General features: G+C 35.2%; 1 protein-coding gene across 2 annotated transcripts in view; it reads right to left on the bottom strand.

The window, feature by feature from the left end:
- The window catches only part of nova2 (NOVA alternative splicing regulator 2), an 80,506-nt gene extending 62,797 nt beyond the window's left edge, over positions 1 to 17,709 (bottom strand). Inside the window, exons 1-3 of one of the 2 annotated variants that reach the window (NM_001309524.1) lie at positions 17,038 to 17,677; positions 10,793 to 10,855; positions 4,984 to 5,127 (exon numbers count right to left, since the gene is read on the bottom strand). In NM_001309524.1, coding sequence (NP_001296453.1) covers positions 4,984 to 5,127; positions 10,793 to 10,855; positions 17,038 to 17,194 — 364 coding nt within the window. In that variant the 5' untranslated portion in view covers positions 17,195 to 17,677. Of the gene's footprint in view, positions 1 to 4,983; positions 5,128 to 10,792; positions 10,856 to 17,037 lie in introns of both variants that reach the window. The other variant, XM_001923455.9, reaches the window with a different exon arrangement.
- Between the last annotated feature and the right edge of the window lie 3,556 nt (positions 17,710 to 21,265).

Genomic DNA, 21,265 nt, shown 5'->3' with positions numbered 1-21,265 from the left:
TGGTAAGTCAAGCTAAAAAGCATTTCTACACCAAAAAATACTTTGATAGATGGTCAACTTTATACTGTACTGTAACATAATATAGATGTATATACATTTATAAATTATGAAAGTACATTTTTATATGTAATAAGTCATACATCATATTTCAAAAATGACATTTTAAATGTATAATGTTAAATGAATACATTAACTGCAAATAACATGAAATGAAATGTCTGAAAACACACACGCTATATATATTTTTCTTTGATAATTGCTCTATGTAAATGTTAACTGCATTTTTCCCCCAAGAGATGACTTGGCTGGAATTATACGGTGTAACACTAAGTAAACATGAATTATGTGAGAAAATGACTCTGTAGAAAGAAAACAAGAGGGAAAAAACCTGAGTAAACACACAGAAAACTAATTTCTACCCCTAGATATGTAATATTGCGGCTTTTCATCTTTTGACCACAAAGCTTAGGTCTTAAGCAGATTACACAGCAGAGAAATCAGTAATGTTGATAATGTGTGGGGGGAGGGACGCATGGCTCTCTGGGTATTAAACACTGAAAGCTGCAATCATGGTGCTGGATTAGGAGCAGGCTTTAATATTGTGCTACATTCTGCTGAAAGGGACAGAATGGCTGGATCTGGATCAGTGACTTGGACAAGGAAAAGTCAAAATATACACATACCCGGGAAACCTGAGAGGAAGAGTGCTGGCCATTTAATAAAAAAAAAGATGATGCAATCCTCAGGACTTCCATGTGAAAATGCTATGAGAAAAATTGAGCAAGACTTAAATGTGGTTAATTGTGATTTCTGGTGCTGATGTTTCACGATTGTGTAGCATAAGTGTTGAAAGGGTTAGTACAGGTACAACAAAATCTGTCTTAATATGTTCACCCATATATAGTTTTTTTTTTAAACAATATGACTTCAATATTCTGTAGAACTCTTAAATAATGTTAGAGTGGGGAAAATTATTGAACACAGCATGTTTTTTTTTCCTGGGAATAATGTGTTTTTGATGTTATGTGTGTCTCATTTATTAAACCTGATCTTTATTTTGTATTTTTAATTGGATTCATGTCAGGTGATTGGCTGGGCCATTCTACAGCTTGATTTTCCTTCTCTGAAAGCATTTGAGAGTGTCCAGGCTGTGTTTTGGGTTATAGTCTTGCTGAAATATCCACCCTGGTTTCATCTTAATCATCTGAATATGTAGATGTTGGACTAAAACAGAAAATATTCATTTACAATGACAAAGAGCAGAGGTTTGCTGAAGAACTACTGATACATTTTAGCTGATGTCTGGGCTTTCACTGCCATACTGCAGCTTACTTTCTTCCTGTGTTCAATCTTTCTTCCTGCATCATTTCATTTTATTACATACTGTATAAGGCTTGTATTATAAACCAATTAGATCTGTTTTCTTGGCATATATTACTTTGGTTGCTATCATCATCTGGTTAAAGTTTCAAGTCAATAGCACCTTTAGAAATATGTTTTCTGAGCATTATATTTATATATATATATATATATATATATATATATATATATATATATATATATATATATATATATATATATATATATATATATATATATAAATATATATATATATATATATATATATATATATATATACACACAGTGAAAGTCGGTGGGGTCCAAAACCTTACCAGGTCCACAAACATTAACTAAATTATTCTTTTGTTGAACACAAAATAAAAACGTCCATGGTAGTTCCGTTGTAGATGTAAATGGTTTCCAACATGTTTTAAAACTTCTTCTTTTGTGTTCAAAAGAAACATAAAAATATGGAACCACTTCAAACTGAGTACATTTTCATTTTTGACTTCAACTTTCCTTTTAACTAACATCTATTATATATTCAGCATGTGCGTCCAAGTCAATAAAAATAACCACATACAAACTACATTTAACTTGTGGCGTCTTTAAGATGGAGCAGCGCACTTCACAGATGCAAGGTCGTTGTAAAACATGGCTGTTTCCCAATAAATGCTGCAGGAGCTATATTTGGAGGCAAGACAACTAATAAATCCCTTCTGCAGAAATAATGGATATCTCTGGCCAGCGCTGCTTTGTCCAAAATTAAATGCCAGCGTGGCTTCTATCACAGATGATGTCTTTAGAGACGTGATGTGCCTATTGAAACAGTTTACCAATTTAGATAAACCAGGCACTTCTCTCCTAAACAGCTCAAGGCTACGTCTACAATATTCCAGGTACATTTGATCGCTTCGGTCTACACTAGTGTATTTTTGAACACAGTTTTTCTTAACCACGTTTCTGGAGGAGCAAATTTCCTATGTCTCCTTAACCAAACACACCTGATTCAGATCATCAGCTGATTAGCAGAGTCTGAAAGCACTGTAAAAGGTGTGACAGACAAAGGAGACATCCAAAACATGCAGTGTTGGTGGTCCCCCAGGAACATGGTTGAGAAACACTGCTCTAGCATATTCCAAAAGTTGTTTATTTACACTGAATAGTCTAAAATGCTTGTGTCCCAGTAAAACGGGTGCTTTCTCCCACTGAAAAGCTCCTGCAATTAAACTTTCAATCTCCATTGAAAAAAGCAGTCTGAGGCATACACAAAATAACATTTATCTTTGACAATGAGGAGTAGACTGTGATTTCATTGGCCTTAATGGGACATGTGACTAAATCTCATGGCTACAATTGCATTTTCGAAAGCCCTTGTTTCCACATTTTAGTTAACAACAGGACGTTTTAATTTTTTTATTAATTTTGTTAACATTTGTTACAACCAAAATCCATGTCAATCTGTGGTTGGAAGGTAAAAATGTAGGAAAAAAGATTTCTAGACAAGGGTCAGTGTACCATGAATGTGATGCAGATTTCCTTTTAAAAAAATCTTTTATGCATTGTCTATGTGACATTGCATAAAATGCATGAACAACATGCATTTTGAATTGTTTTTGCACTATTTATATACTTATAACCCCAAACCGGGATGTTGTGTCACTAATAAAAACAAAAAATCAACTAAAAAAGGTAATAAAAAAATAGACACTCATCCTGATAAATATAACAATCCTTATTTTTGGAGAGAGAAAGTGGAGACACTGTAGAAGATTGAGTACGCATAGTGTGTATGTGAGCTGGTGTGCATGCATGCTATCAAATTAGGGCTATGTTTCCATGACGATGATGAAGCCAAAAATAGATACATTTTACCTTTGAATTCAAAAAAGTTTTACATTTACACAACAGCAGTTTCAAAACGACTTTACACACACACAAATAATAATAATAGTAATAATAATAATAATTCCTTACATTTATATAGCGCTTTTTGGACACTCAAAGTGCTTTACACATTTTTGGGGGAAATCTCCTCATCCACCACCAGTGTGCAGCATCCACCTGAATGACACGACGGTGGCCATAATGCAGCAGATGACACGCCACACACCAGCTGATTGGTGGAGAGGAGACAATTATGATATAGGGATGTTTAAGAGGCCATGATGGACAGAGGCCAGTGGGCAAATTTGGCCAGGATGCCAGGGTTAAACCCCTACTCTTTAAGAAGGACATCCTGGGATTTTTAACAACTACAGAGAATCAGGAGTTCGGTTTAACGTGTCATCTGAAAGACGGCCAAAAGCACTTTATTACATATGTCAGGCCAGTATTTGGCGCTCTCACCTTGTTAGTAAAACAGTTCCTGTTGGGAAGTGAAGGCAGCACTACTCGTGTGTATGACGCGTCTCCACTTTTGGTTGTAATGTGAAGTAAATCCACACTTTGTTGACGAAGCATTGGCAAACACTTGAGCAACAACACTACCACATACTCCGCCATTGTGTGTGTTTGTTCAGCCTTGCCTTTAATCTACACCCCTCTAAACACACACGCGCATGATGTCATCTTTTTCAAAGACTTTCGTTTTGGGGTGTTTATGCAGTTTCAGTCTCAAAAACGCCAACAGGAAATAAAACGCAAACACTTGACTGTAAAAACATTGTCATGTAAACGGCCCCTAAATATACTCTAAAAGACGACGTGCATTCAACGTAAGAAGTTATACTTTGCTCTCCAGTGTGGACAAGGCCCAAAAATTCTCTCTTTCTCCACCGTGAGAGTAGCACAGCAGGTGGATCTTTTGACTCGCACCCAAGAAAAAAAGCTCATTTCCATACAGATGCACCCTTCACTGGAGAGGAAGAACCCCCCATTAGGCACTAAAACAACCATAGCAAAGCACCGGCAACTATTCCCCTACATTCCTCTCCCTTAATTCAGTAGCCATCACAACCCCCTCCCCGCTCTAGACATTGGAGCACTCAAGGTTGCCAAAACCGATGAAAGGGGGTTGGGTAGGAGGTGTCTAGCATTTGGCATCTGCCACGGCTGGCCACCGCTCTGTGCTCAACATCCCAAGGGGAAAAGGACAGAGGTGTCCTGTTGGACGTGCCAACGATGGGAGGATGAGCAAACCGCACAAAGCCCTTTTAAGTGAGAGCCCAGAAACCCTCCCCCCGCCTTCGCCACTTCTCGTTTCCTCTGTGTCGCCCCATCCCTGAAAACATCTGAAAGAATTCCAACACACACAAAACATCACACCTTTTCCGTCTAAATATAAATAGTGCAAGAAAAGGAGCATTCAAACATTGTATCGGCATTCACTGGAGCTCTGAACTGAGTCTCTCAGCTCTTTGTCCCCGCTTGATCTGGCACTATGTGCAACCTGAGCTCTGATAAAGGCCATATGGTGTGGCCGAAAGCCCAAAGGTGACAGCGTCCCATATGATTCTCATTAGGAACCAGTCGCAGTGACTTTGGGAAGCAGGCACCTTCGGTAATGTGTTATCATAGACTAAAAAAACGGTTTAATGAAGCTATAAAGTAATCCAGGTGCTTAAAAGTGTGTGCTGCTTAATAGTAAATGAGGGGATATGAGGGTTTCCCTTCAAGGCTTTCTGGAATTAGGGGACTTACCCGGGTAGAAGTCTTTGGATTTGGAGAGCTTGATGGTGGCCCCTGTCTCTTTCTGTAGCTGGACGATAGTCTGACCACCCTTGCCAATAATGGAGCCGGCGGCGTAGCTTGGAATCAGCACCTTCAGGAAATATTCGCCTTCCTCTGGAAAGAGAAAAAGGAAAAAAATGAACTATGCAAAAGGTGTAAACTAGCAATTTTGACTATTATCTTTCAAAAAAAAAGAATAAATAAGTAATATTTACAAAGAATTAAAATAAACTTTTATCATAATCTAAATCATAATACATGATTATGATTCATTCATTTATTTATTTTCCTTTGGCTTAGTCCATTTATTCATCAGGGATCGCCACAGAGGAATGAACCGCCAACTTATCCATCATTTGTTTTACACAGCGGATGCCCTTCCAGCTGCAACTCATTAAATTATGATTATCTAAATGATTATTATCATTATTATTATTATTATATATTTACAATATGATTTTATTATCTTACAATAATTATATGTATATTATGTCCTAATTATATTAATAGCATTTTATATAGTTATTAGTAATATTTTCATTATTAATAATAATAACACTAATAATGATAATACATTAATTGCTGTAACAACAAATAATTATAGTTGTTGTTAATAATAATAGTAATTACAATATTTTTTATATTATTATTAAATAATTCATATTTGCAATAATTGAATTTGTTACTCTTTATTATATTAATCGTGTTAAACTGATATTAATAATATATATTTTTATTTTTATATTATCAAATATTTGTAATAATTAGTAAGTACACATTTTTCTGGAATCTGGTATTATGTTTGCATTTAATCTAGACATGTACAAATTTTGTCTGCATATGAATTTGCTACCAAACTAACATATTTATTTATTTAAAGGAATCATTTCATCAGGGAGAGTGAAGGAAAAGTGTCCAACAAGTGCTCAGGATACATGGGAACTTCTTTAATAATATATACAGTTTAAAAAGCATCCCAGGTGGCACTTCTGCAAGCTGCTTGACTGCCCAGAATGTGCAGACCTGTAATCTAGCAAATGGTATCAAATTTAAAGAAGCTCAAATATAAACTAGACGTCATTTTTAAGAACATTTCAGCCCCTACATCATTTACATGCATCCATTTGTGCTAAAAAGAAACCAACGCTATACTTTCCAGATGCAAATCTAAAATCTGCTATAATGAACTTGGGTCAAGTAATCATAATACTAAAATATGGCTTCTTAGATGCCTTAATGTATAACCGACATAACCCAAAGCTCTCATATTGTCCTAAGTGGCAATCAGAGTAGGCAGCTATAAATAAAAGGAAAGCTGAAATACTAGACCAGCAAAGAACTACAAGACCACTATAATTAGATCAGTGGACTTAACGGGTTGTAATTAACGCTGAACCTCGTGTATTAATGCTGAAGTTAAATAGGGCCGATAACAGTGACGAACTTCAGCGTAGATTAGTCTGGAAATTGGAAAGATCAGAGATAAAGGCACATTTCGTTAAACATGTCAATCAAAATAAGACGATTTTTAAAGAAAGGCTCCCATTTTACTGTAGATTTTGTAAAGAAGTAGCCATTTTTAGCAAGTGGCCATCATGGTGCATGTATTAAAGCACAAGACATCCTTCTCAAGAAAGGTCAGCGAAGGTTTTCCTGAAAGTGGAGCAGCTGTGGGGCAGCAAGTGCTTCGTCTATTGTTGGACTTTTTACCTGGTTGCTGCATATCCAGGTCAGCAGAAGCACAGTACATGGTCTCTGCTCCGTGACTTTACCATGACATTGTATCCCTCAGCCTGGGCCGCTTGGGTACACGCTTAATATTCCACCACAATTAATCTGTGTCGGCTCCCAGAAGACGGCCGCTTTAGATTAGATTGTTATTCTGGAGAAGCAGTTTATCTTGTCAAGCTAGGCTAAGCTACATGCTCTTGCAGCCCAATACTGATGATCGGGTAAAAATCAAAAGAGACCGCGGTGCTCACTATTAATGTCAGAGTGCAGCTGGAAAAACAAACAAGCTAACAACGGCAGTGACGATGAGGATGCGTGGCATGTTTTGGTCGAAAGCCTGACTTAACGGCATCACTGACAAAGTAATGACACATGTCTGCAGTTACGTGTCAGCCAAATTAAGAGAAGTGTTAGTGTACTGTTAACAAGACGTACGTCACAGAACAGACTGTTTTAAGCAGACAACCATAGATACAGCAAAATGTACAATTCTGTTACTGTTTACTCACTTTAGGACACATTTTTCACTTCTGTGCTTAACAAAAGGAGTCATTTTTAATTCTGATCTTGGTTTTCTGTGTGTTTAAATACTGTAAAGACTTGAACTTTTTTTTAAAAAGGGCCCAAAATATACTTGAATTTTTTTATGCTTACAAGAAGGTCCATCAGCAAAAAAGGTTGCATACACACATTTAAGTTTTTTTTAAAACATTTAATGTCTAAAAGATGGCAATAATGAGGCACAGACATGATTTCACAAGGTAACTGGGGAAAAACTAAAAAGTTAAGTCGCTGTCATGAATCTGACATTTTGGTGTCTAATATATTATACCAGAAATAATTATGATAAATCATACAACTGACTTTTTGGATCATTTCATGGTCCACATTAAGAAAATACAGTATTAGTAATAATAAAGACCATTTCAATGTGGTCATGTCAGTGGCTCATGAACATTACCTGCTTGTTATCAAACTATTTCATAACTGTAACAAGAAGCAATTAAATCATAACTCAATGTTAAAACAGCTAGCATAACATTATTTATCAAAATGTGGCTCTTTTTGGATTCTCGGAATCTCTAGAAATTAAAAATGTAAAATAGTAAATGCGCTCGGACCATTGTTTTTGTTTACATCCCAAAAAATGGTCTATAAAAGTCTAAAATTAAAAATACATAATTTCTAAGTATTTATTTATTAAAAATTCTTTTAGCAACAATTAAGAAAACTGTAACTTGAAAGTGGCTAAAAGTCAAACCCCCTACAAGATCTGAATGGTTGAATATTGCATATAATGTTAAAAATATGGAGAGGTTGACTACAACTGGACAAATACCTGCAAAATTGGGAGAAACTGATTCATAGCTATGTCTTTATACAGTATTAACTGATCTTATATGTATTTTTTAATGTAATCTTTAAGGAAACATGTGACCAGTCAACTGTTCATTTGAGTTTTAATGTGTTAGTGTATTTTATTATTATTATTATTATTAATATTATTTGTATTTGTATATTTTTCCTTTTTCTTCCTGAGAAAAATAAATAAATAAAAAAATAAAATAAAAATGAATAAATAAAGTATTAAAAAGTACATAATTTCTAAGGCTAGATATTTTTTTTATGAATTGCCATGATTTTTAAACCTACAGAAAATATCTGAATGAAAAGATGTTCACCTATATGGAAACTGTCTCATTTAGCCAGCCATTCAGATTCAATGCAGAATGTGTGCAGTGCGTTTCACATACTTAATTAACCAAACGCACACACAAAAGAAAAACATGTGGAACCTCAACTTTCAGACACAAATGATGATATAATATTATGATGATATATTGTCTGATAATCAATAATATAGTAACAACAAGTTATAAGTTGATATAGTAATTATCACTACAATCTTAGTAACAGACAGATTGTTTAAAGAGGATAGAGAGTATCTGCATTTGAGCAACTCTAAAGCTTTAAAATATTACAAAGTTATAACTTGTGGCATTGTAATCGCTCAAACACTAAGCAAAGATGAGATAAACTGCTGAAAGATGTGAGAATGTCTTTACTGATATACATATGCACACCACATTAGTAGACCCACACTGAATCTGTGTGCGCAAAAATCAACAAATCTTTAGCCCATCATTGAGTCTATTTATTTACTTGTTTAAAAGTGTGTAACTTTATATTCATTCAATTTTTAAATTAATTTCTGTAATATTATTTACTAATTTGAAAATTTTTATATGAAAAATTGACAATCCAGTTTGTAAAGTCATATTTTTTGTTTACCAAATAACTGGATCGAATTGGATTTGCATTGTAAACATTAAATAAAAGTTCAAAAGGTATTGTTTTTTATTATATATATATATATATATATATATATATATATATATATATATATATATATATTTATATTTATATATATATATAAATTAGGTTTTAGTTACAACACTCCTAATAATATATAAAATTCTGTGCAGAAAAAGATCCTAACTATTAGATTTAATAATGCATGTGTCAACCGTCAAAGCATGAACTTTAAAACAGAAGTGTACTTTGGGCTTAACAGTAGTCATTATGACTGAAATTGGACTCATAATTTAATTCAATTAAATCATGAGTTTGGTTTGTGAATGAATCATTTAAGACTGCTTTTGTGACATGGATCAGCTGATTCATTAGATCTGACTCAACAGTATGATTCTTCAATCGTGATTCTGATGTAATATAAACAAGCATCAAGCAGATGTCAACATTTTAAGTGAACAATGGTTTTATTTAAGTCTGTTTCTCATGCAAAGCTATCATAATGACTTAACAAAAAACATTTATTCAAATATATTTTGTAATTCTGAAGCTTGACAGTTACAGTCCTTACTTTAAAATGAAAAGTTTACTGTAACAAATATCAGTTAATTAACCGTTTTGTGTCTTCTGTCTATTTGCAGTTGTGAATTGCATTATGGGATGATGATCTCTGCTCTGTCTACTTGTGATGTTGAAAGTTCAACTCTACAGTTTAACAAAGTGACCACAAGGTGAGTACAATTGTTCATAAAAGTCACTTTTTCCAACTCTTTGTAAGGCTAAACGTTGTCAGAAGAAAGATCAAGGCCTCATAATTCGATTCAAAATTAAAAACATTAATCAAAAATTATGGAAAACTGTTAATTTATGGGTATTTTTTACAGTAAAGATGATAACAGAATAAACATTTATTAGTGAGCTGTCTCTTTAGCAGTACTCAATGGGATGATTTTAACTGTGTTAAGTCTACTTGAGGTAATCTCATTAGATTCACCGGTCAATTGATCTGGATGTGTAATCAAGCAGATCGCCAATAAAACTAGTACAGTCTTAAATGGTGAATCAATAATGGCGGCTTTCATATTTAGCACACTAGTTTTTCAGCTTATGCATTACATAAACACCACTGGAATAATGAAGGTTACTGTGACATAAATAAATGTACTCAGAACTGGGTTCACAAACACCTCTAAATGACGAGTCCCGATTTCTTTTTCACACGCATACTAAAAATTGCTGTTGTTTTCACACATTATAAACAGGCGGTTCAGACTGTGTCTACAGATACATGCTTTTCTGCGATGACCCAGATTTCTCACACAGCCAAGACTGTCCTCCTTTTGATTTGGATGGGTCTAAATTTAACCTTGATTAATATGGCACGGGGTTCATAAATAATGTGTATCATGCATACATAAGTATTCTCCCTTCAAAAGCATCTAACAAAAAGTCTGTCATAAACTGGATCAAGAGGCTGCGTCCAGGCTGGCTATAATTGACATTATCTACTCTAATTAGTGTAAAACATCAGACACGATGTCACGTCAAGCATCACATTTTCATAACAACATTAGGCTGTTTTAAAGGTTACATTGTTAATTATGTGCAGCGAAATATAACAAAGCATTGGGGTGATTATGCAGTCAAATAAAGGCAAGAAGCATCACAGAGTTAAAGGTAGACTCTGGTTTGCAAGATCTGGAATGTCATTTTGGCAAAAAATTAAACAAATTACCGTGAAATCCGACAATATCTGATGAAAATGGTGGATCATGGATGGCCGCTTGGTTGCATCTGTCTAAAAGAATGTGAATGAGAAAATTAATCTTTGTGGACATGTCAGATAGAGAAAACAAAACAAAGTGAAGCACAAAACAATGGCAGAGTCTACCTTTAATACGTCCTCCTGTAATCATGAACATAGTTTGTGAATGCTGATGACATGGATAAAGATACAGGATGAAGTAATAATGAAATTTGCAGTAATGATTGACCGGTTATTTTCATTGTTGTTTTGAATTTAACATGGCTTGATGACTGTCTCATACATTTAACAGCTTTACTTTGAATTAAAAGATTATTCCAGGAGGATCAATACAAGTTAAACTCAACTGACTTCTGGCATAAATTTGGTTACAACAAAACTGAACACTTAATTTTGTATTTTCTTTAAAAAAATAAATAAATAAATAAACTTTACAATTGAACACTTACATTCGGAGTAAATAGTTCAATTCATTAAAAAAATAATGGTAATTTTACGCATAAGCATAAAGGCTCGTACACACCAGGATGCTTTTCGTATGTGTTTATTGTCAGCGTTTTTCTGACAGTGTTTCTGCATTCAAACCCAAGCGATTTTTACTGGCTTCAAGCAGAAGAGTATGCAAAATAACCTTAACGTTAGATGGCGCTACACAACTTTAAGCTTCTGACACCTGCTTGTAACACAGAAGAAGAAGACAGAAAGTTGACACTCTTGTTGTAAAAGTTATTGGTGATTCAAACAAGCATGGATGGTTCAAGTAGCAGCTTCAGCTCTAGCGATGAAGAAATGATTATTGTTCACCAGTGCAATAAGCAGCTCCATGTTTATATCGCCTCTGGGCATCTTCTTCAATGTGCGCTCATTGACAGTTATGTTCCTGAGCGCCTCCAAGTGCTGTTTACTGTAACTTCAGGAGCTACGTGCATGTGAACAAAAGTGCCAATCTGATTGGTGGAAAAGGTTTTGATTTTAATGCACTTTATTAAATCACGAGGCGTTAAACATTGACGGAAAACACGAGCAAAAAGCATCCCGGTGTGAACGGGCCTTGATTGGTGGAGAAGGTTTTGACATGGCACATCAAAACAAAAAACAAGCATGAGGCGCTTCTTTAAAAATGACACTTTTACGATTGGCATTTTGTGCGTTGGTGTGCACGATCACATTGGCGCCCTTTATTTAGACACTATGCGTTAAACGTCGACGGAAGCCCTGGTGTGTAAACGGGCCTTATGAGTATACAACAGTGTACAAAAAAACCCTGACATTTTCAAAACAATTCCTGTTCAGAAAGATTTGCAGTAACAACTAAAACACTGTATTTTCCATGTCAGTAGTTCCCCATGTCACTTTCAGGGCTGAGTGATTTGGCCTAAAATCAAAATCTCGATTATTTGAAAATTTTAACTCGATTACAAGTAATGAACGATTCTTTTATTTATTTATTGTTATATTTATTATGTTTGCCCTCCCTGCGCTGCCCACACTAGACAACGATACAAAGCTGACTAATTACAGAACTTGCTTTGTGTCGTCGTGACTTGTAGTTACATTTTTGAGAGGTCGGCGTCGATCATAGCGAGGGTTTTGTAATCGTGTGAAGCAGAAGTGTAAACAGAGCAGGGGTCATGTGACTCCACACACAGTAGGGAACGTAATTGAAGAAATTGACCTGGAAAAATTGGATTGATTATACGTTCTAAATGTCGATTACGATTACTTTTCGAATAATAGCTCAGTCTTAGTCACTTTGCAAGGAAATATTGTTGTCAAATACCCAATTATATAAAGACTGAACACATAATATGCATGTGCATGACCCCACCATTTTCACAACATTTTTGTAGTTGGCAGGCACAAAGGCAATAACTTGCACTTTTTCACGAAAACAAAAACTAGCATGTCATTGTTTTGTAAAAGAACGGCCAAAATGCATAAAACGTTTACAGTTTTTTGCTGAAAATGTTGTGTAAATGCTTCTGAAATACTCACTGAAGACATAAAGAATAAGAGTGTTAACATAATTTTCTGTTATCAATAACTACTGTTACATCCACAGGTTAACACCACAACTATGCAAATCAATTGATACACAGAAAAATGTATTAAAGTACTGTCCAAATACTTAAGCTTGCCATTTCAGCGTTTAAAAATCCCCAAAATATTGGTTCCAATCACTTCCAGTGAAAGTAACTCCGTGTAACCTCATTAATTTTAACAAAACTATGATTTTTAAGTTTAAAATAAGCCATAATAAGTTTTAAAAAGCATTCTCTATTTGTTCTCTTCCTAAAACATGGTTCATCCACTCAGAGTTTGAGTTGGATCAAGCTCATTTCCCATCACTTGTCAACACAAAGATCTGGCTGAGAAAAATCAGTGGAATACACTATACACGCATATCCGTAACAGTGCCTTTGAGGGAAATGAGTCCCTCCCATTGTGTGCTACACCGGGAAAAAAACAAGAACAAGTTACTACGCTGTTATTTATCCCTCCAGTTTACTTAATATCTTAATAAGCCTTGTCTTGCCTGTGCATCTATATGACTGCACGCATTATACTCACTAAGAAGTCAAAATAATTAATAAAAAAGCCCAAATGAGTGAATGAGTTTAAAATAAAGCAGTGGGTGTAAACACAATCACCGGTTGCTAGAAGCTCCCAAGAGAGTCACGGTTCAAAATAAGCAACATCAGCCTGTGTATTGAGAGCTTACTTTGGGGACCTTAAAAAAACAGCAACAAGGCAATAAACCACATATACTTCATTGCTTTGTTTGCTATAGATGCAGTTTAAATGTACAAATGCAGATTCATAATTAGGCCAGACAGCATTTGTGCTTAAGCAGTTCATGCATCTAATTTTAGTGGAGCGATGAAAGGACCACTTTCCCTTCCCGGCTGTCCAAGCAACTGCCTGAACAAAATGGCTTCCGATATAAACATTGCACCCCAAATAAACATCATACTCGCTTTCTGCTGCACGTGACAGAAAGCAGCGTGCTTTGTTCTATCAAGCACGAAAAGCTCGAGGAGAAGCTTTTCGCATTGCTTCTTTCATTCATCTCATCCATATTCATCTCAGGTCTCGTCCTCCATTCCATGGCAGACGAGTCGAGAGAGGCGAGCAAATCAGCCAATGTGGGGACGACATTCACAGCGCCCTCCCAAATCCTCACCATCCTGCATGAGATTTTTTTTTTCTTTGACGCAGTGCATTAAAGAACAAACCGAACCAGCGCCCCCTTCGTTTTGAAGCGATTGTATGGTGATCAATAGGCAAAGGGCTGCATGGATAATCAATGATATGATGGGAAATTGGAGAGATGGATCCAGGACGAAGAAAGAAACGATTGGCCCGATCAAGAACCGTGATTAGAGATGAAACACGGGAACACAGTGCACAATAAATCTATATCTAAAACAGTTGTATAAACTTGTGCGCTTAATCTGAAAACTAGTGGGAGTGTTGCGTTGTAGGTTGTGGGCGAGAGACGAATCGGTTATTGGTCCCCGTTTAAATGTCTGAGGGGGTGGAGGTGAATCTTCAAACGCAGCTGGCAAATCATGTTTATGTAATAACCCCATGTAAGACGGATCCTGCGTCTATTTTCTAATCCTACAGGCAGAAATGCACAAGCTATGGAATTTTAAAAAAGGGCTAGTCACTCATTTGGTATGCGAAAATGTCTTTATGTAGTAAAAAGCGACACCGAAACGCACGCACACTGGGTCACAGTACCGTAACGCTGTCCAGCTAGGACATCTGTATCCTCTAAAACAACCTTTTGTAAATGGAAGCACTGTCCCGTGCCAGTCCATCCATTTACGAAATTAAAACATTACATCTTATGAGACAGCTCGGGACACGGAGAGAGGCTTTTTGGTTAAGTCGAAGCCTTAACGATCAATTGGCAGGAGCTCAATTTTTGTTTTGAAGCCAACTGACTTTCATCTCAATGTGTATAACTTTGTTCTTACAGGCATTCGTCCTCCACATCAGGATTTTTAAGGAGTAAAAACTAAACATGACTCTAAATATGACCATACAAGCATATAAACTCTAAATCAAACAAAGTAAAAGGTAGAAGGAAACAAATTGGACATATTATTGTCAGAGTCGTTGTTAGTTGTGTTTTACAGTTTCAGTACGCTGCCCTCAATCCATAGTTTTACCTCAGAATCAGTCTATAAAAAGTGCATGTGCACTAACTTAAACAATGATCTGCCTGTTTAACTGCTGGTGATTAAACTGCGGGAACATTTAGACCCTAAGTGGATGATATCATGTTAATGCGTGCCATATTTTCAAACTCTTTCAAATTAAATAGGAGTAAAATCTAGAATACTCCCTCTGGGATTTTTATCAACATGTCCCACCAACACTTGGAAATATGATTAAATGACTAATAACTAAATAAAAAAAAAATTATTATTCAGAGACATTTAGCTAACATTTAGACATTTTCTAACATTAAGTTTGGAAAAAAGTATAAATTCTAACTATAGATGCTTAAATTGAATAACAGTGTTGCAAATATGGTAAAATAAGTTAACTGTTGTTATATCAGTGCATATAGCAATATGCAATACCATAAAATGCACTGTTTTAATAAACTGGATAAAATTCATTGAGTATTAGAATAAAATCAGAGCTCTTACAGCTCTTGTATGAATTAATTTCCTTAACAGGCTAAGAGCTTTGATCATTTTATAGAGATTTCATAAAAATTAATTTGTAACAGATGATTTTTATTGGAACTTAACAACATAAGATTACAACACTGAGATTTCCTGTATAATTTTTATTGATTTGTTTTTGACATTTAAGAAATTTCAATATTAAAATTTCCAGAACTGCGGGAACCCTGTTGAATAATTGCAGTTGGCACATAAATTCCAGTGAAGCCTAGATCTCTTAAGCATCAAAGTCTTTTCATTTAAGCAAATGGATCTGCCTGTTATGCCTCCCACGGATCCAACATGCTTCTTCTGACTGACAATTCATAATGCTTTCTGCATTGATTCTACCCATGTAAACATTCACCAATCACTTCATCTCTGCACCACTGTTAACTCTTTAAATGTAACTACAAATATTAAATCTAAAATAAATACAAATAAGACATTCTTGCACTTTGAAAAATAAAATCTTACCTTTATTGAAAACTTGAAGTCTTCCAATTGAAAAATACTCTGTAGGTTAACAATATTGTGAATATAAAGAAGCTTTATATCTTAAGCTTTGCCTTTAATGTGATTTTTTTTTAAGGCCCAAATAAAATGGTTTGATAAGAATTTAATCCTAATAGGTCAGAAAAACAATGTTTTAGACGTATAATCTGCAACCACACTAAGATTTATCAATCATCTGAATGGATAATACATTAAAAATATGTGCATATATTGTTTTTAACGTAAATTGAATGACAAAACAGTTGAGCAGACAAGTGTTGTGCACACAGGGCATCTTATGGCATCTGCAGGAATGCATAATAAACAAGCAAGCATGGGCCCAGTATAAACAAAAGACTACAGTCAAATATTGAAGCATCTAAAACACTTCAGAGCACTGAAATTACAAATATGGACATTTTAGATTTTTAGATTTAAGACATTTTTAGACATTTTAGATTATAGAAGTTTTAATAACATTATATTAAAAATATTAAAGTGCACGTGCTTTAATAGCTCATAACCCTATATATATATATAATATATAATATAATTCTTTATCTTCTGTTCCTGGAGTATTAATTTTCAAATTTCCAAATAAAAGATTATAAAAGCACCGGATCATAACGCAAGGTCATCTGCGGTGATAACAAGGATGCGTAAACGCTCGAGCCATGTTTTCCAATGCTTAGGTACGTGCTCACTATATTTGCCTATATTTAGGAATACACTACTCCTTTATCCCATACATAAGCTTTTAATGTAGGAATACGTGTTTGGTAAACGACCGTCGTCGGTGCGTAATACTAGACGCAACCACCAATTCAGGGCCACTTAAAATGGACGCGAACTGTAAATATGAATGTAAAAGCTCTGATGCACATGTCTGGCGAAGCGCGAGCACGTTAAATGGCGAGATGCGAAAATGAACCTGCGATCATACTTTCATCTTCACCACTGGGAGCAAAACATCAAAGCACTTGTCTCGTCTTTTGGGAAGAGACGCTTATTTGTTTGCCAGCATTCGGCTCTTACCTCCTGTGTTTGTGCGCTTGGTGCTGCTGGCCTCCGTCGGGGTCTCCAGGGGTCTTTTGCGGGAATCGGGGGGATCAGACTCCATGTGCGGCTGTTGATTGTGATGATGCGGATTGGAGAAAATCCCGTTTTGCTGCACTGCCCCACCGGCCATCATTTTTTATAAAGAAGCTTTAGGCTCGGTCTCGTCTCCCCTACAAACAATACGCAGATATGCTGTTTTCTAAATGTGAAACCACGATGATATGAAGGTTTTTGGGGTGCGTCGATCCTCCGTAGCAGCGCTAGATAGAGAACGAAAGACGCATAAATATCCAGAGGCTCGAGGCTGGACTGATATTAATAACAAGTGATGTGGGAATCGTCCTCGTTTTGCGGCTCTGCGATGGCGCTCTCCTGCTGGAAAACAATATATGACCTCAGCGGTCAGCAAGAACTCTCACTGCTAAAAGCTGGGAAGATGCGCGAATAATAAATAGCACGAGGAAATGTACAAGAGGCGAAACTGAAAGAAAGCGGATCCCGCATGCAGGTGGATGAACCCTGCGGATGGAGCTTGGATGGTGTGTTGAAGCGCCGCACGAGCGCTTGACGGAGATGCGATGTTTCTGGAGGCTCGGACTCGGAGATGCTGCAGTCTTGCTTTCAGAGCATCTTTGCGCGTTTCTGCTGGAGCGCAGAGCAGCGGGTGACGTCATGCGGAGCCGAGTGCGCGGCTGTCAAATGTGGAGCCGCAGACACGCCTCCCTCGAACCGTGATTGGTCGAGGTTTGATTTTTTTCCGGCAAAGTGGAGTATAAATCCTGCGTGTCACATGACAATACTGGAGGAGGAGGTGGTGATAAAAATGAAAGAGCATCACTGTAAAATAAATAGGCAGAAAGATGTTAAAAATAAATAAATAAAAGTTTTAAATGCGCAGCTCGTCTCTCTCTAATCTATAAGTGTTTAACCTATTTTTTGTTGTCATTATAACAAGTACAAAATATATATAAAATATAAGAGTATAATAACAAAAAAAGATATATCATTATTAATTATAATAAACATCATTATTTATTACATTATTGTTTAACTTTAGTCGTTTTTATTGTTTGTTTATTATTGTTTTATAAATAAATAATTGTGAAATTATACATGAATAATTTGATTGTAATAATGACAATTTCATTACTAATAAAAAAAATTGATAATAATTATTCTTAATAATCCATTCATTGTTGTTGTTGTTGTTGTTGTTGTTGTTGTTGTTATTATTATTATTATTATTATGTAATTTGGAAAAAATATTAATAACATTAAAATAAAACATTAAAATAATAATTATTATATAATTACATATGTAAAAGTAAAATAGAATATATGTATATGTATTTATTTATCATGTTGAAATGTACATTTATATACATTTATTTTACTTTATATTTAAAAATAATAAAAATATCATAATCTCTTTAAAAAATGTAAACAATTTACAAAGAGGTAAACATTTTTTCAACTTTAGTGTCCTGCAGTGCCCAGTAAGACACTGTCCTTGACTCACACACACATACGCTTCTTCTGTGTCAACAGAAGGCCGGAGGAAAGCCCTTCTCTTCCACCAGATTCACATCAAGGTGATGCTGCTCTGTCTGCTGCATGCACACAAAGAGCCACCTCACGCAATTTCACATTTCTGTGGAAAAACCCAGCAGTGCGCCAGTGCCATCTCAAATACATAAGCCTATGCTCAGTGTGAGTTTGAAGTATGAGACAAACCGATACTGAGACATTTGGCTCCTATTTACCGGGAGGAAAACTGAGCAAAATAAATGACTATAAAACACTTGTGCTCCTTTGAGTCTGGCCATCCATAAAATGCAATCAATGCGAAACAATCAAAGTCAGTTGCTTTGTTTATACTTCCAGTCACATTCTAGAAAAGCTCATTACTCATTAAATCAAACGGGCCAATTGTTTGATTTAAACAACTAAAGCTTCAGAAATGTGAGAATTATGATCAATGATGCCATGAATCTGCAGTTAGTTCAAGCATATGCATTGTGTTGTATGGGTGCATATGTAGTATAATGCGTTGCATTAAAGAAGCTAATGTGATTGAGTAAACTTAAAGGATTCTCATACAGAGCTGCATGATTTATCTCTCTCTTTCTCTCTCTGTATAAAAGCTGGGTTCCAGTGTTGAAACCTCCCAGCAATCAATTTTGTGTTTAATCAACGTCTAATAGATATCTAAACTTAGACAACTTAGCTAAAACAAGGCTAAACTTGGACTGTCAGTAAAAATCTAATAGACATCGATAGCTCAAATCTAGACTAGGGGTCAAATAGACAGATTAGACAGACTTTATATGTGTAGTCATTCATTTCTGTTTATTTGATGACTAGTCTAGTTTTGGCCTATTCTTAGACGTCTATTAAATTTTCACTGACAGCCCAAATTTAGCCTTGTTTTAGCCAAGATGACTATGTTTAGCTGTCTATTAGACATCTTTTAAAAACAAAAAAATGATTGCTGTCATTTCACTTGTTATTTTTTTTACAAATTTAGGTGGATTGAACACAAAACAATTGAGTTATCCCCCCCAAAATGAGAAATTGTGTTATTTCAGCTCATTTTATATAAGAAGCTTGAACAAACAGCAAATATTTTTGTGTTTAATAGAGGTCTAATAGACATCTATACATAGACAGCTTGGCTAAAACAAGGCTTTAGTCTCAGATAGTTGATTAGATTTTCACTGACAGCCCAAATTTAGCCTTGTTTTAGCCAAGACAACCATGTTTAGATGTCTATTATGCAAAAAAGAAATGGACCATACATCAAAATTCTTTTGGAAGTACTCAAAGTGAATCTAGCTTGCTACATAAAGGAACTCAAAACCCCACCCATCTAACATTGATCAAAATATTTATGGAAGGTTCATTAAAAAATTTAAATAAAAGGCATGCATAAATAGCATTTACAATCATAATATGAAACTGGGGGGGGGGGGGGGGGGGGGACAAAAATTAAAAGAACAAGAATAAATTTATGATTCTTAATATTATATATTCTTATAATTGTTTGCAGCTCCAAAATACTATTTAATTGTCATTTTAAATTTTTAAATCCCTCAAAATAGGCAAGGCAAGTTTATTTATGTAGCAGATTTTGTACACAATGGTAATTCAAAGTGCTTTACATAAACAAGAATAAAAAAACAAGAAAATAAAAACCTTAAACAGAAAAAAAACAGATTAAAATGTGTTATAAAATACACATTTATCATGTTTTTTTGTATTTTTATTAAGTACAGATCTGAATAGGCATGCTATTTATTATTTTTACATTCATTCATATGCACTGAAAAAATATTCAAAGAAGATTTCTTGGATTTACAAAATTTTCTTAAGTTAAGTGGTTGTAAACAATTTATTTTAGCTGAATTTAAACAAATTAAGCTGAACGAACTTGTTTAACTTAAACAAATTGTTTGCAACAATTTTGCAGATATCATTTTTTAAGTGTTACAATATTTAATAATTTTCATAAGTTATCTAAAGCATTAAAATACTCTTTATCAAATGTGTATACTTGCCTTTTATATGCTTTCTATGCATATGAACTCACTTTTGTTCATTTAATCTGATGTCGACTCCAAAGTGGGACATCTCCTCATTGACCCATATTTATAAACTAAATAAATTTGACCAATATGTGCACCAATTTGCACCACATAAATCCACTCCATCTGAAAATTAAATAACAGACTTCTTCGACTACACAAAATCCACATTTACATATCACCAAACGATGCACAACAAAAATCACGTTTTGTTTACCAGCAATGTATTGCACGCGAATGTTAATTTCTGACAGATGGCGGTGGCTAAAGCTCTCCATTCCTGCAATATGGGTTTATGAGCTTTCCCATAAACCCGTGCAGTTTTTCCCCCCTCTGTCACACTGGTGAAAGGCTGATATCTCGTGGAGGATGACTTTCAATGCACGACACCCTCCCCCACGCGGGACACATTGTTTGAAGAGGGGACCCCATCTGCCCCCTTTCTCCATAAGAGCACCCACACTATTGTTTCTGCAGCCGACACAGGAAAAAAAAAACTTGAGAATTGGCCGGACTGAGCAACATCTGGCATGAAATTCCACATTTATTTATGAGCAACAACATGGCACTATGCAGGTTTAAAAGGAGACAGGGGTATTCGATAATTCATCTGGCACGAA

Source organism: Danio rerio, chromosome 15 (genome assembly GCF_049306965.1).
Source record: "Danio rerio strain Tuebingen ecotype United States chromosome 15, GRCz12tu, whole genome shotgun sequence".
Classification (NCBI taxonomy): Eukaryota; Metazoa; Chordata; class Actinopteri; order Cypriniformes; family Danionidae; genus Danio; species Danio rerio.
The sequence above is the reverse complement of the archived record's forward strand: the minus strand, read 5'-3'. Positions and strand labels throughout refer to the sequence as shown.